Source organism: Lutjanus erythropterus, chromosome 11 (genome assembly GCF_056507025.1).
Source record: "Lutjanus erythropterus isolate fLutEry1 chromosome 11, fLutEry1.hap2, whole genome shotgun sequence".
NCBI lineage: Eukaryota > Metazoa > Chordata > Actinopteri > Lutjaniformes > Lutjanidae > Lutjanus > Lutjanus erythropterus.
Genome location: NC_139327.1, coordinates 9,201,163 through 9,217,115, shown reverse-complemented (window position 1 = coordinate 9,217,115; position 15,953 = coordinate 9,201,163). Strand labels below are relative to the sequence as shown.

General features: G+C 38.4%; 1 protein-coding gene across 5 annotated transcripts in view; it reads left to right on the top strand.

Moving 5' to 3' along the window:
* The window catches only part of ntm (neurotrimin), a 692,414-nt gene that overhangs the window by 607,218 nt on the left and 69,243 nt on the right, over positions 1-15,953 (top strand). For all 5 annotated transcript variants that reach the window (XM_084730699.1, XM_084730700.1, XM_084730698.1 and 2 more), the window contains one exon: positions 7,955-8,187. In XM_084730699.1, the coding sequence (XP_084586825.1) occupies positions 7,955-8,187 (233 nt within the window). The remainder of the gene's footprint in view (positions 1-7,954; positions 8,188-15,953) is intronic.

Genomic DNA, 15,953 nt, shown 5'->3' with positions numbered 1-15,953 from the left:
GACACTGTTGAATTTTTCAAATGTATTTTTTTTTTTTTTTTTTTTTTTTGGGTGCTTTAAGCACCACAAGCCAAGTGCCATTTAGTCACATTATATAACGAAGACAGACATCTCTACAGCCAATATCTCCAAAACTGTGCAACTCACACCAAAACTGTCTGAGTGGATAAATAGCACATGTAAGTGGAAAGATAGAGAACACACATTAATACTTAATTATTATCACACTAAATCACCCTACAGAGACTACAGGCAGGTTAGAAAAAGTTTGACCATTAAAAGAGCAATTTATGAGCTTATTAACCCTAAACTTATCTTATGCAATTCTTGAAAAAACACATCATATTCAATCACATAATTTAGATTTTTTTTTCTGTCAAGCATTTTGTGATCCCATATATCCCATTAAGGTATGCATTAACAGGGAAACGGGGAAAATAATATGTTTTTTTCTTTTGTTTTGGAAGTTAAAAGCACAGAGCATCTTCAGCTGAAGTGTCTGTGAGTCATTAAAGGTAATGTTAATCTCTTCAGGGACCGCGTGTTGAAAGCGATGAGGCTTGTGTTCCTGGAAGCAAAGCCACTGATGACACAGTATTAAACATTAACTCAAGTGATCCACAGTGTAAACAAAGTCCACTGGCGACATCTAATTGTGGAGCAACAGGTGTCATGTATTTTTAATGATCCACACATTGCTGTCAGACAGCACGCGGGGAGGAGAGTGGAGAAGCTTGTTTGCTTACGGTTACAGTTTCACCTCCCAATCTCGCATCTCTCCCCTTTCCCTCCCGTATATACCTCCTTTCATGCTTTTGAGAGGATTGACAATTTTTTTGGGATTAAATTTTGTTTGCCATCTGTGCGGGAGCGATAAGGGGGGGAATATATGGTATGTAAAATATTTATCCCTACGTTTTTCTTCTCGTTGCTCTCTGGGGGGATTTGGCTGGTGAGGCATATAGTTTTTATTACAATAACAACCCAAGTCAACCAGATTTTCTTTTCAATATGGTTCTAAAAATATATACTGAAGAGGATCATTCCAATTAGCTGCTCAACATTTTGACTTCTAGTATTAAATATTTGGTGTCAGGGACGGAACACTACACTCTTACAAATAAAGGTGCTTACTGGAACCAGAATGGGTTCTTTGCCTTGCATCCATAGGAGAACTCTTTTTGGTCCCTGGAAGAATCTTTTTATAAAGATTTAACCTGGAACCCTTTCAGAGAGTTCTACCTAAAACCAAACATAAAGGGTTATACCTAGAACCAACTGTCACAGGTTTCACCGATAACTCCCTATAAGAGGTTCTACAGAGAACCTCTCTTGGGTGCAATAACTCCACTGAGAACCGTCTCTGGGGGTGCTATTTAGAACCTTTACACCCAAGGTTCCAACAAGAATCCGCCTAGGGAGTTCCACCAAGAACTTTTAATATCACAATGGTTTTATCTAGAACCCACCCAGGGGGTTCTACTGGAAACATTTTAGGGTAAAATGTAGAACCCAATCAGGGGTTCTACTTAGAACCTTTTTATATTCTGATGGGTTTATGTAGAACCCAATCAGGAGGTTCTCCAGAGAACCCTTGTATATTTCAGGGGTTTTATGTCGAACACACTCATGGGATTCTACCGAGAACCCTTCTGTAGTCTTAGGGTTTTATGTAGAACCCAGTCAGGGGGTTCTGAAGATATCTATATAAATATATGCCAGTGTTTTATGTAGAACACACTCAGGGGGTTCTACTAACAACCTTATAATGTAATGATACAAAAATGCTTAACAAAGTCCTTGAAGAACTCTTTCTTCTAAAAAGGGTTCTTTGGATGAAACAGTGTAAACCTTAGTCTTACGAAGAACTTTTGATGAACCCCTTTTTCAGAATAGGATTCTCCAGAAGCAAATGGTTCTGGGCGGAACCTCAGTTGTCTTTCAGGAAGAACCCTTTTGGAACGGTTATTTGTCAGAATATAAGTGCAGAAGAGAAAGTATAGACACTCATGCAGAGATGTGACTGAGAAACTTTGCTAATGTAGTGCGCCCCACAAAACTCAACAAAAGAGGCTCTGCAGCTGCTTTTACTCCCTCGTCCCTCCTCTTTTCTCCTCATTTAATGACCATCAAAAGACCAGCAACTGCAATCTCATATCTTATGGCTTGTTTTGTACTCTTTCATCGCACTCAAAGAGGTAGCACTCCCACTCACACAACACGACTGCACCGAGTTTCTCATGAATTGGAAATTGGACGGCAGTGTAAACACGGTGCCAGGATACCTTCAACTGTGTCACTGACCCTCTCAAATTAAAGGAAAACCACTGAAGGCTGTGTTTCTGCAGGAGGCGCTGACCGCGGTCTCGACCTTCAAGGCTGGCGAGTAAACATGAGGGCTGCTGAGTTCTTCAGAAGTCACATCATCACGACTTTTTTTGTTAAATCTTGCACACCAATTTAGTCCTAGTTTCTGTTGCTCTCTAGCCCTTAGTCAGAAGTGATCGTGATAATGATGCATCCTAACTTCAGGATGCTCTTTCCCACTTCACGCTTTTTTTTAGTCTTTTTTTCACAAATGCGATGTATTGATAAAAATAATAATAATAGTTCTACCATACGTTAAATATTTTCCACTGTTGCCATGGTAAATTTCCGCTCTTTTTTGCTTCCTTCATTAAAAATGAAGACTGTTTTAAAAATGAAGACTGTTCAACTCAAACATGGGGGCGTAGAGAACAGACTAGGAAACGTAGTTAGAAAATAAATGGCACAATTCATAAATGGAATGAGATGGACTATCAATATGTTGCATGCATTCACTATTTATTTGAGTTCAGTATTTTTCTGGATTCTATGCTTTTTTTTTTAGAATAGAATAGAAACCTTGAGTTCATGCGCATCAGTGCTCCCTGTTTCCTGTGTTTTAGCGGTGATGTGGGGACAAGTTGATTCAACAATCAAAAATAGCTTCCCCTTCTGTGTTGATGACAACATGTCATTCAAGGTAATGGTCTAACAAGGACATTTAGGCTGACAGTAGAGATGCCACTCACCAAAGAGGTTGTGTGTGTGTGTGTCTGTGTGTGTGTATGTGTGTGTTGGACCTCTTCCAAGAAAAGTTTCAGCTTACAGTTTTTATACTTGAGTGAGCATCTGTGTACATGCAAACCTGTGTCCTTGTAAATCTGCAGGAAACCTCAAACAGGAACTCAACACCAGGATGAAAGTGGCGTGTTGCTGCCCTCTCGAGTCTGTTACACCTTTGGCGACACCCAGTATCACTGATAGGTGTGGTGGTTCTGGTCTGAAATAAGTTACTCTTTAAATTCTCTCTCTTTTTTTTTTTAAATTAAATAGTACATCTACTACAGTAGATGGTGGCTGACGTGCCTCCAGTTTGGAGAAGCAGGAGGAGTACTGGTGCAGGAAGCTAAGCAATGTACTGCTGTGGACAGGGCCAGTTTATGCAATATACATAGAATATATTCACTGTGTTACCTTGCCATCAGACAGCCTTTTCAGACAGACAGCCTCTGTTCTAAAAGCCAAATATTATTATCTCTTGCTCAACCAAACCCCATTTTAAAAAACAGTAATTTTACCTCCCATAACAAGATAGTAGTTGGTCTATCGCTGCATTGATCAATTAGTTTGTTTGAGTTGTTTTGTGACTTTTGTAAAGCCAATGAACCTTTTAAAGCACCAAAGTCACACAGTAACAAAATAAAAAACGAGTCAAGGCAGCAGTAGACCAGCAAGTCCAGTGTTCTGCAAGGTAAAATTACTGATTTTACCAATGAAGTTTGGTTGGATTTTTAGAGAGCGATATTTGATTTATATAACCGCAGTTTCCTGTCAGAAAAGGCTGTCTTACTGCAAGGTAAAGCGGTGGAAATATTCTAAATCTAGTGTTCACTCAAATTTTAGGTGTCTAAAGTATGTCTTGTCGCTGACCAGCACATTGCTTAGCTTCCTACACCGGTTCTCCTGCTGCTTCTCCAAACTGGGGGCCGGTCGACCACCATCCACTGTAGTACCTCACACAACCTCACTTCAACTAATCTCTTTAACTGACATGCCAGCGGTATTACATTTATTTAAAAGTAAAGTTACAAGGACAGCACAGTTCAGACAATGTACTGTTTGGTGTAAGATAAGATGGATAGACACCAAAGACCCAATAATGACTTACATACAGCAATATATAAAACGGATATGTAAAATATAGCACTGTTTGCTCTGTTATTTATAGAGGTTAGCATAGACCAGTGCAGAGTGCATTCAGCTCAGAGAAATTAATTAACTGTAGCCATTAGGAATGAAAACCCTACTTTGAATCCACTTTGTCATTGTAAATTGATCCTTCACCTTCTCACATACACTGTGATCCATTATTTTTGAAGGCTGTTGCTCCCGTGTATTGATTCCACACAAACACACACACACACACTGCACAGCAGTTTTTCGTCTTCTTTCCCCACCATAGCACCACAAATGCCCCAAGGATGCCATTGACCCTCCTGCCGCCACTGAAGTGGAAGTGACTGATGCTGTAACAAAAGCTCTGACAGCGTAAATGGAGCTGAGAGTCTTTCAGCTGCAGAGCTCCTGTTACATCGCCACCATTCTCAACTGTTAATGCCGAAATGCCCTGAGCTTCTGTACGTCTCGAAATTAGGCTGCTTGAACGTTAAATAAAGCCAGATGATAAACAGGCATTTGGCAGCCAAAAGCACAGTTTATACTAAGTATGATTTTCTTCCATTGGCACACTCTCTTGTAAGTGACTTTTTTTTTTTTTTTCCTACGGCTCTGTCAGTGTTTTCTCAGCGGGATCCGAAAGATTTGTCGTGAAAATACAGCAGATGTGTTGCTCCGTGGAAACAGTCAAAGATCGGTGACCCGGCACCTGTATCAAAGCGGCGTGTTGTCACTGGTGAAACCAATCTGTTACGGTTGCGGCAGAGCACAGGAGTGCAGCTTTCGGCTCATTGTCTCAATCACTTTTGAATGTCACAAGCCGAGTGTGTGGGCAGATCAACAAAAGAAACCTGATGACTGCTTGAGAGCTGAATTTGCATATGTACAATGTGTCTACTTAGCAAGCTTATTGAAAAATTGTCAATATTCCAAGCGAGCTGTTAACATGATTGCTGACAGCTCAAATGCTATTAATATTCCCATGTTGTACTTCAGAATATTGTGATACATTAAAAATGTCTTCCTTCTTATGAGCGAACTGAGAACTGCAATTATGCTTCATATTGTACAATGACCCTTATTATTGCCTTTCAAAATTGTAATAAAGATGATTTGGTGTCTGATGGTATTAGGCTGTATTCCCGTCAAAGTTTTCGGCCAGAATTTCCCAGTTGAAATTTACAAACTCCAACCTCCAAGTGTTTCAGGTGCATGACACCAAATGTACACAAAAAACAATGGCTGACCATGACAAACTGATGTATCTTTGGATAATCTTTGAACAAATTTCAGCAGCACAGCCTTCTTCTATTTATAAATGAAACAGAAGAAGATAAACAATGCATTAGCTAACTGATGCCATGATATATTTTGTTTCATGGTACTTTTGTTCTTGGTTATAAAACAAACAAAAAAAAATCCATAATAATATAATAAAATTGGCAACAATTGTACATGCAGAACAGATTCTACCATATAATGGCAGAATAGCTGTTTTGTACATCTGTTTCACATTAATATGAGTTCAAATTAATGCAGATTTTTTTGCAGAATGAGTAAGTGTCTGTTCATGAGTTGTAAGAAATCATTAATCATCTTGTAGAAGGCGTAGGTGCTTCTAACTGTTAAATTGAGCAAAATGTCAATGGAGTTTGGCATACAGTGAGATGCAACCACTTAACTCATCCAGAGTGTGTTATTTCAGAGCAATGGGCTTTTGTTTTCAGGATAACAGCTTAGCTTTGCATTGACAGACAATTGACAATCATAATCATCCGATCAGCTTATAGCAGAGGACTCATCCTGTCTTGTTATTGCCAAATTATGAGGTTATGCACCTCCTGCACTCCTTCAGACCTCCTGCAGAGCTCCTGCAGAGCTTCTGCAGCCTGCCTGTCTCTGCCATGTATAGGGAGGAGAGGGCAGTGAAAGCAACTCGCTTCAACCACAGATTTTATTATAAACAGGAACATAAACATATGGCTCCAGTTCACTATTTTGACTGCTATACTCATTTTTGTACCAACTTTTTTGGTCATTTATTGAATCAGCTCTCACCTTTTCTATGATTGTCCGATATGATAACTTGAACTTCAGGGATAAAAAATAACCTGAGCCATATTGTCAAGGTGGCCTGTAGAGTGATAGGTGTCCCTCAGACATCCTTGACCAGCCACGTCCATATTAGACTGCAAAAACCACCCTCTTCATGATGAGTTTGCAACCCTTTCCTCAGGCTGCAGATTTTGTGTACCTTGGTTCAAGTGCAGTAAAAATAAAATCTCCTTTGTGCCTTGTGCAACAACCCTGCTAGATTGGCACATGTACTTTGGCATGTTACTGACTGAAGGCTGTGTTGTTATTGAATTCTGTATAAGAGACATTTCTGTTCTTCTTGTCTGTCTGTACTTTGATTGTTTGTACATGTGTTGTTTTTGTCCGTCCTGCCTGTTATCCTGTGCCCTGACAGCAAGTCAAGTTTCTCACTTAGCCTGTTTTCAAATTTGTATGTGCATTAACTTTGTAGGACTAAAAAATACAATCCTGCTGGTACCTGATTTTTCCTAAGTGTCATGCAATTTTTATATGTATATATAAATATATATATATATATATATATATATATATATATATATATATATATATATATATATATATATATATATATATATATATATATATATATTCTATAAATTACACAAAGGTCAAAGAAATGTGATCATTTTTACCTATTATGGCCATAGGCGGTCCTATTGACCAACAGAAACTAACTCACTGAATGTTTGTGTTAAAGCTCTCTAATTTACCCTTAATTAGCAATGTTTCCAACTTTCTGGGGTTTTATTTTTGTACGTGTTTCCAGCCTTTTCCCAGGGGCATGAATATTTTTTGTGTTAATTATAGGTGGAAATTTGTTATTATAATGCTAAAATAATACATTTAAAATCTTATAAAATACATTTAAGTGCTTTGTATAATTCCAGATTTATGAACAATTTGAATCAGATCACTGATGGTTGTTATCCTACAGAAAGATACTGCTGTGAATATATGCAAACTATTCAGTTTACTACACACAATTGCATGCTTATTGAAAAATATATCAATAAATTTGACAAATTTTACATTTACAAAACAGAATAATGCATAAATCTCAGTCTGGTATTCATCATGAGAGATAATAGAGTTTGGTCAAAAGGTCAGAATGACTGCTCATGGGCATTCTAGTAGTTATGGATTCTGGCTCTTTCAGACTTATCTCAGAATAAGCATGTTCAGCTGCCTCATGCCCGATCCACTACACTGTGTATTGGTACACTTTCAAACTTAAGAAGTATGAGTGAGCCTTTCCTGCAGCTGTGAAAGCTGTGTGTCGTGGAGAGCCCAGAGTCTGCAGCCTGCAACACTACACCAGCTGCTTTCACTGATTAGTTCCTCCTCTCTGGTTGAAGGTTTGCTAATCAGTGTGATGATTGTCCACCCAAGCCAGACACAAAAAAATCATTTAGAAATATACAATGAACAATAAACAGTTCTAATCTACTGTAAGGGAGGGAGGTAATTGTTATGTTTGACAAACATGGCACTTGAATTGTTTATTTGGCTTGATTTTTACATTATGACAAGCAACAATACTGGATGTAAACGTGACATATATGTCCATTATATGAGTACTTCAGTTAATCTTAAAACAACGATGAGTCCACGTTAGTGAAAGCTCTATTTTTACGCTATTTCTGTCTTTTCACAGGTGTGCACAGGGGGACGTTGTCACACATACAGCATGGCTAAACCGGTCAAGTATACTGTATGCTGGAGAAGACAAATGGTCGGTGGACCCCAGAGTGAGTCTGGTGACCCTTAATCAAGAGGAGTTTACCATCAAGATTGAAAACGTGGACATGACAGATGAGGGGCAGTATGTGTGTGCAGTCCAGACGAGCAGTCGACCGAGAACCACTTCAGTGCACATCCTCGTCCAAGGTAACATATATAAATATACTGCTGCTGCTGTTACAGTTACCGCTGCTGCTGCTGCTATACTGCTAAATGATGAAAAGCATTCTTATGGTCTTTTAAAAACTGCCTGAGAGAATTTAAGTGCTATTTCTTTTCAGTGTATGATCAGCAATGAATATGTTCATACGACATTATAATAAATTCATAAGGCTTTATAAAACTGTTCATAAATGTTTATGCTCATGTATGACAAGACAGATCATCATAATTGTGCTGTAGTATCATGCAGTTGCTAAAAACTTTAAGCACTGTTGTTTCTTTACTTGAAGCTCACAAAGTCAAGCTATAACACATTATTGATGTTTATAAGACATTACTCAATTTCGGATACTTACAATTTATAATCTGTTATGATGTGTTAGAGCACTTCTCTGTGTGTCTATAACTGGTTCGTTATGGCAACCATAATATGCACTGTAACCAAGGACCCACATTCTTTCAAACACTATTCTATAAAGCATTATGAATACTGAACTTAAAATATATTATGTCCACCACCTATAACACTTTATGAAACTTTGGTCGGTCATTGGTTGTCATGCATTATAATTCACATTTATAGTGTATAAGTATAGTATAACTTACGTTGTAAATAATAGTTTTTTTAAGCTACATTATAATTCTTATGAATGTGCTCATAATGCATTATAGATGTGACCTTCATAGGAAGGGTTACAGAAAAAAAACCTCTACAATCTGAGTGACAGCACATTCAAACCTGCTAATGAACATGCCAGTCTGTAATCATGAGTACATTCATAAGACATTTTAATGCATCTATAAGGCTTTGTAAGATGCTTTATAAATGTTTAAAATTATGCATGACAAGATTTATGGTAATCATAATGTGCTGTTTAACTCAGGACTCATAAATGCACATTCCATGCCTTATTGTTTGGCATGGAGGTATAAAGCATTATGAATCCTAAGCATATAATACATTGTCCACCACTCACAACACTTTATCAACCTTGTCATAAATTCAGTGTTGTCATGCATTATTATGAGCATTTATAGATTTTTTTCAAAGCCTTATAAATATATTATAATGCTTTATGAATGTTCTTAAAATGCATTATAGATGTGACCTTCATGGAAAGGGTTACAAAAAATACAAACCAAACACTGTCTTCTGACTCACAGCACATTCAAACCTGCTAATGAGCATGTGAGTATGTAATTACAGGTACATTCATAAGACATTATAATGCATTCATAAGGTATGACAACATTTAGATCCCTCACATTTGTGTTGTAGCATTATACATTTGCTAATAACCTTATACAGTGCTTTAAACTTAAAGCTCACAAAGTCATGCTATATGTTTATAAGGCATTATTCCATTTCAGACACTTAGAATTTATGATCTGTTATGATACATTAGAGCAGCTCTCTATGTGTCATTATAACTGGCTAAAGTTATAGTAGTTATAATGTGAAATGTAACCCAGGGCCCAGATTCTTCTTTCAAGCACTGTTGTCACTTTGGTATGTAGCTATAAAGCATTATGAATGCTGAACTTGTAATACATTATGTCCAACACTTCTAATATTATTTCTAAATCTTGTATGTAAATATTATATAACATTGCATGCCATGTATGATTATAAACATATATAAAGGGTTTTTTCAAGCCTCAAAAAAGCATTACAATGTTAGATAAATGTGCTTGTAATGCATTATACTTAACTGTTACGAAAAAAAGAAAGGAAAGCACTACCTGCTGACTCACAGCACATAAAAACCCTGTAATGAACATGTGAGTCTGTGATAAGACAAAATCATCAGCATCACACTCACACACATGCAAATGGTGCTGATTTACACTGTGTTATTGCTGCTTGTGTTATTCCTGAGCACCAGCACACGAGGGCATAAGTGAACAAACCAGAGAGTAAAAGCAGACGTGAGCTCTCTCTCTTTCTTCAATCTCATTTCCTCGATCATTGCTCCACTGGAGCAATTAGAGGCTAAATGCCTTGCTCAAGGAGAGGGAGGGGAGTGTGTTCCTCATTCAGTCTGTTAGGTGAGGTTAATGGGGAGTACCAGATGTTTAGATGCTTTGGCTAAAATGATGTGCGGAGTTGCGATAGCGTCCTCATAGAGATGCACTGTGCTGTATACACATAGCATAATGGGGCAGTTTAATGCGACCAATTTGATATGCAGATGATCCGTGTAGCATAAAGTGCTGCTCATAAGACGCCATCCTCAGCTTCATGGGAGATAAAGAAACAGATAATATATTATAAAATGGCCAAGTTTGGATTTCTTGTGCCCTCAGTTTTCTCTGCAACACGATGCCAAACAACAAAAGTGCAACACTAATAACACAGAATGGTGTTCAACCGACACAACCTGCATTTTAAAAGCACATTTCCATTAACTGACTTAGGATTTCTTTTATTTATAACTTCTGGACTGATCAAAAGTGAATCTCTTCCTCAAGCAAATGAACTTTTTATTGAATTTAGGAAAGCAGTGAGCTCATTTTGGTTTCTTCAAAGCATAATGTCTGTCTGTTCATTTTATTTTGTACAAATTTAAAATCTCACTCATTGCCACTTGCACCCTTATGTGAGCTGTCAGCCTCCTGACATGTGGTGTTTATTTTTATTCCCATGATGACCATAAATCCAGACAGCATGTCTAATTTTCAAGCAACACCTTTAATTGAGACAGCAGAGGAGAAACTGCACGTTAGTTCGTATTCTTGTAAATCTGACCAAAGCTCAACCTTGTTTTCATGATTACATCTATAGCTTACACCTTCACTATTCTATATGTTTTGATGGAACTGACAACAAGATCAAGCTGTCATATTTTATACCTTCTTTCACACAAAATCACAACACCTTCTCTTGAAAATACATCTGCTGGCAGGAACACAAATATCTCACATTATGTTTCACTGTGTATGGTTCTGCATACATTCACATATGCAAATTAATACAACTCATCTTAGTTGTCATCACGTCTTTATACAAATAACAACTTAAATTAAAAAAAATAAATAAATAAAAAAAACTCCAAGGCCTCTATTTAAACCACAGTCTATAGCACATTGTGCAAATGCATTTCTCCACTCTGATATTTAAACGGTGCATAATCTGGTGCAAAGTAAGGTGCAAATAGGTTGTACTTAGTCTTATGATTAATCGTAGGTGTGTTTTGGGCATAACATGAATTAAACCAATCAGTATGTCGCCCATTCCTTTAAAAAAACAACAACAAAAAAAAAAATCAGGTGTTCCTGTCTTGTGCACTTTGGTATTTAAATGGCAGATTCAAGACACAAACAGAGATGCTGAAATGACCCACTTGTCATGATAACGGGAACACAATTAAAACCACAGGTACTGCAGTTAATCTGCTGATTGCTTGGGCCAGGTCATAAAAATTAACCTTATGATTAATAGTGCATGGGTTGCAGGGGATTGAAATAGACTGAAGTGTCTCAGATGAGGAGAGATGTGTGCGCTTTTTATACATTCACAGCAGCTGTATATCATTTTCTGCTTTAATATTAACAATATCTGGAACAATGACATTAGGCTACGGCCATTTAAATTTACTGAAAGCAGCCTCTCTAATTATAAAAGTAAATTGTTAAGTGGTAACTACTGTGCATTCATTTTAATCCAGTTGGTCAGTGGTGAAGTCGCTTTTTGCTGCCTCAAGATAGCAATGTGCCAACAATGTGCATCTTAAGACCAATGTGTTCATGGGTACACAGATTCATACAAGTGTGTTTGCCACTTACACAACATGGGTGTGGAAATGTCAACTGCGTAGGTCAGAAGCAATGACAGTTGTGCTGCGCTATGTGAAGAAGAAGATAAGGGCCCCTAGTCTGCTCAACTTTTATGAGATATAGGCCACCATCAGTTATGTTGTAAGAACTAGCGGACTTTATCCAGTCAGAGGAAAAGATTTTAGTTAAAGGAAACACTTTGAGTGAACACACACTGACAATCAGATAATTACATGTATAAGCAATTTCCCCTCTTTCTTATTTTCCCTTATCTACTTGATATTCTTTTATTGCATAGAAACTGTGTTGTGATGAAAAAATAAGTACATTCATGAAAGCGATCCCTCCTTCACTCTTTTGTCCATAATTTGATTTAATTCTTTGTCCTTTGGACAGTTAAGAGTTATGTGGATGTTGTAATGTTCTTGAGTTTATTGATGGATGCTGATAACTTCAGAAACTATAATATTTTTCTAATGTTTTTAAAGAAAATGTCTCCCTTGCACAGTCACCTGTTTGGCAGTTTGTGTGTGTGTGTACTTGCTCAAGGTGTTTATTCCCAATAAATCCAGTCCTCTGATCTGATTATGTTGCCAGCATTTATGTTTACGCTCACACGCATATGTGAGACTGTTGTGATGTTCATCCATACGCTTGATGAGGGTCAAGCAGATTAAAACACCGTAAATAAATGAACATACCGACATTTTATTGCCAAAAGGCATAATGCAGTCCATTGCCATACACCACCAGCCAGAAAGTCTGGAGAATATTCTCTTAACTGTCAGTCAGCAGATCTGCAGGACACCAGGGGATACTATCACAGGGTCATGGGCAGTGAAGCGGTAAGCACTTTTAAGCTCTGACATGATAAGTCTTCTACCCAGCATCAGAGTGTTTTGGTGCTGTGTAGATCTGCTGCCAAGCATTCCAAGTCAAAGCAAGTCAATTTTATTTCTATAAGACTTTATGCCACATCATAACAGAAGTTATCTCAGGGCACTTTCCATATAGAGAAGGTCTGGACTGTAATCTTTCTAATATTATTTACAGAGACCCAACAGTTCAACAACAGTGGATCAGCATTATGCTTAGATACACATTAAAACATGCAGAACAAGAGTTTATGTCGCAACCCTCAGACCTCAGGCTGCTGCTTTTGGCTGTAATGGACCAGCAGACTGAATTGTTTGGATGTGGAGAGCCTGCCTAAGGAGACCAGCTGGTACTCAGGGTTCAGCACACGAGTGGGGGGGCGCCCATTATCTCCTATTCTCGTGTGATTACTGATTTTATTTGAACTACCTGCCCATTATATACCACAGAATCCAAACAAACATGCCTGTTATTTCCAAATAGATGGAAAACAGTTGCTTTATCCTCAACAGAAAAATATCACTAAGAGCCAAGTAATAAAGACATACTGCATCTTAATTTCACTGCAGCTCCCAATTAGTTGCCGTGTGTGTTCCTTTAAGTCGTGCACATTCGTATGCAGTGTAGCAGCAGGTCGGGTCACAGGTGCAGCAGTGAGCAGATGCACACGCCTGCAGGCTTCTTGCTGAAGAGCACTTTGACTAGTGCTGACACAGGGGTCACTACAGTTCAAAAGGGGGGACTTACATAATGTTAATGCTAAGGACAATCTAATAATATTTATTTTTCTCTTCTTCTAAAAACCCACTTTAAGAATCCCAATAGTCCTGATGACTTTTTTTTTTCCATCTTTTGCTAAACAGTGAAGCCCTGAGAGGCTTCCCCAGTAACTGATGTTGTCCTAACTGCATGTGACGTGACCAAGGGTCAGTGACAGTGTGTTTCTGTTTACAACACAGTGTGTTTCTACTTATTCCTGTCGCTGGCATTGGAAGAAAAATCTAAATGCCTATCATGGTAAATTACCCTCGCTGATACCCAGCTCCTTGCTGCTGGCTAAACTGTATGCCATTTCCATTAGCAAACATCTAAATATCACAATATAAAACCTGTGTTTCCGTTTAAAAAGTACAAACATGTGGGCAGGCACTCACCCACCTTTCATTTGAATGCTTACATCACCAGCTGATCAGTATCGTAGGATGAGAAATTAACTTACTAAAATGTCAGCATCTACCAGCCAGACAGATAAATGTTCAAAATCATCATCAGTGTCTGTGTCTGAAATCTGAAATCTACTCACTTTCATATTTGCTGGTGGTTGATCCTAATTTCCCACCCTGTATGCGGTTTGATTAAACCCAGGTGCTGCTGGAGCGCTCTGGAGTGATCCTCCACCTCTTGTTTTTTTTCTCTCGGTGAGGGAATGAAATAAATAAAATATTTGCAGTTTTTTTTTAAGTGACTGAAGGTCCAATCGTCACTAAAGTGTCTGGCCCTGACCAGACAGAGTAAGAGGTGTCCTTTCCGGTAAGTTTTTGATGTTGCAGACTCTGATCCGCAGCAGTCAGACAGAGACAGACAGAGGGAGCGCTCATGTGGTCTGACAGCTGACAGCAATATTCTCAACGTAATGAAACTATCGATAAAGTCAGTTAAACGTTTGATCATCTTGTGTGCCGCATGTTCAAACGGATTCGGCGTGGACATGTGACGCGATGCAACGCTGACACTTGCGTGCGGTTAAGGAAAGGGTGTTACACTGACTCAGAATCCAATTCGAGATTCAAAGGATCACCTTAAGAACTCTGCATTATCAGAGCTGCTGCAGCCGTTTATCAGCGGCACATCTCTCAGGTCCTCTGACCAGGATTTGTTGCGTGTTCCTCGCTCCAGCCTCAAAACTAAAGTAGACTGTGCCTTTGCAGTGGACACCATTAAAAACACTTGCTGTTACTTTTATGTTGTTTCCCCATTTTATGCCTTTCTTTTGTCTTTTATTGTAAAGTGTTTTCTGAGCTTATCTAGAAAGGTGCTGTATAAAATAACTTTTCTGACTTCCTCATTTTCCCTTATTCCGAAGACTGATCTTGTGGAATACACAACAAATTATGGGTACAGTCCTCACTCTTGACAAACATGGGTATGAACAAATCAGAGGTCTGAGCAGAGGTTTTTCTCTTATTCACTTTTTTTGAACAAATTTAACCCATTAACGACTTAATGGCAATATTTAGTATATTAAAGAAAGGCCACACATATTTTCTTCTGTTAGAGGTGATTACACAATGTGTTAAGAACTTCTTGACTTTGATTTGTCACGGCTTAAATGACCCTTTTCTAAGCTCCGCCCTCCTTAGTTACTGATCTTTCCATTCTCGCACTGCATTTATGCAGTCTACACTGATAACTGTGGCAGATTCAACATAGAAATTGTGAGTAATTGTTGAAACACAAAGTCTTTGAATCCTCAGAGACGTGAATAAAAGCAGCTTCTCATTTCTAGCTGACGACAGTGGATTTTGTCGGCTAAAATAATGACTCACAAGCGGATTTTATAAGTGTAGGTGGGTGATGTAAGCTACTACTAAGTCCTTGAAGAAAAGTAAGTCTCCAGGTAACACAAAGCCTGAGGCTAAAGCTAGCTTACATCTCAGCAAACATTGGTCGGATGGTGAAAGAAGGCAGGTATGACTACGTGACAGATGACCGAAATACCCTCATTAACGTGGGAAAAGGACTTGGAGACAGGTCACCCAGCCTGACGAGCCAGACCATGATTGCAGAAGAGAGCTGGGATAAGAGCTAAGCTAACTCGACTTAGACCTGAGACAGCGAGCCAAAGTGAGATGCATCATGGTCAACCCACTTTGATTCTTCATCAGCCCACATCCTCCTCCTCAGACCCCCACAGAACAAATGCAGATGCAATGGTATCTAAAAAGTTTGACTGGAGGCAAAGTTACTGCAGCTAGTAAGCTAGTGTTATTTAGCTGGACATGCTAACATTTGCAGCTTCTGTTAGAGCAGATGAAGACAGAGTTTAATCCATTCACCACATGCATGCTCTTGTGTTTCACATTTTCGAGAGACCACAC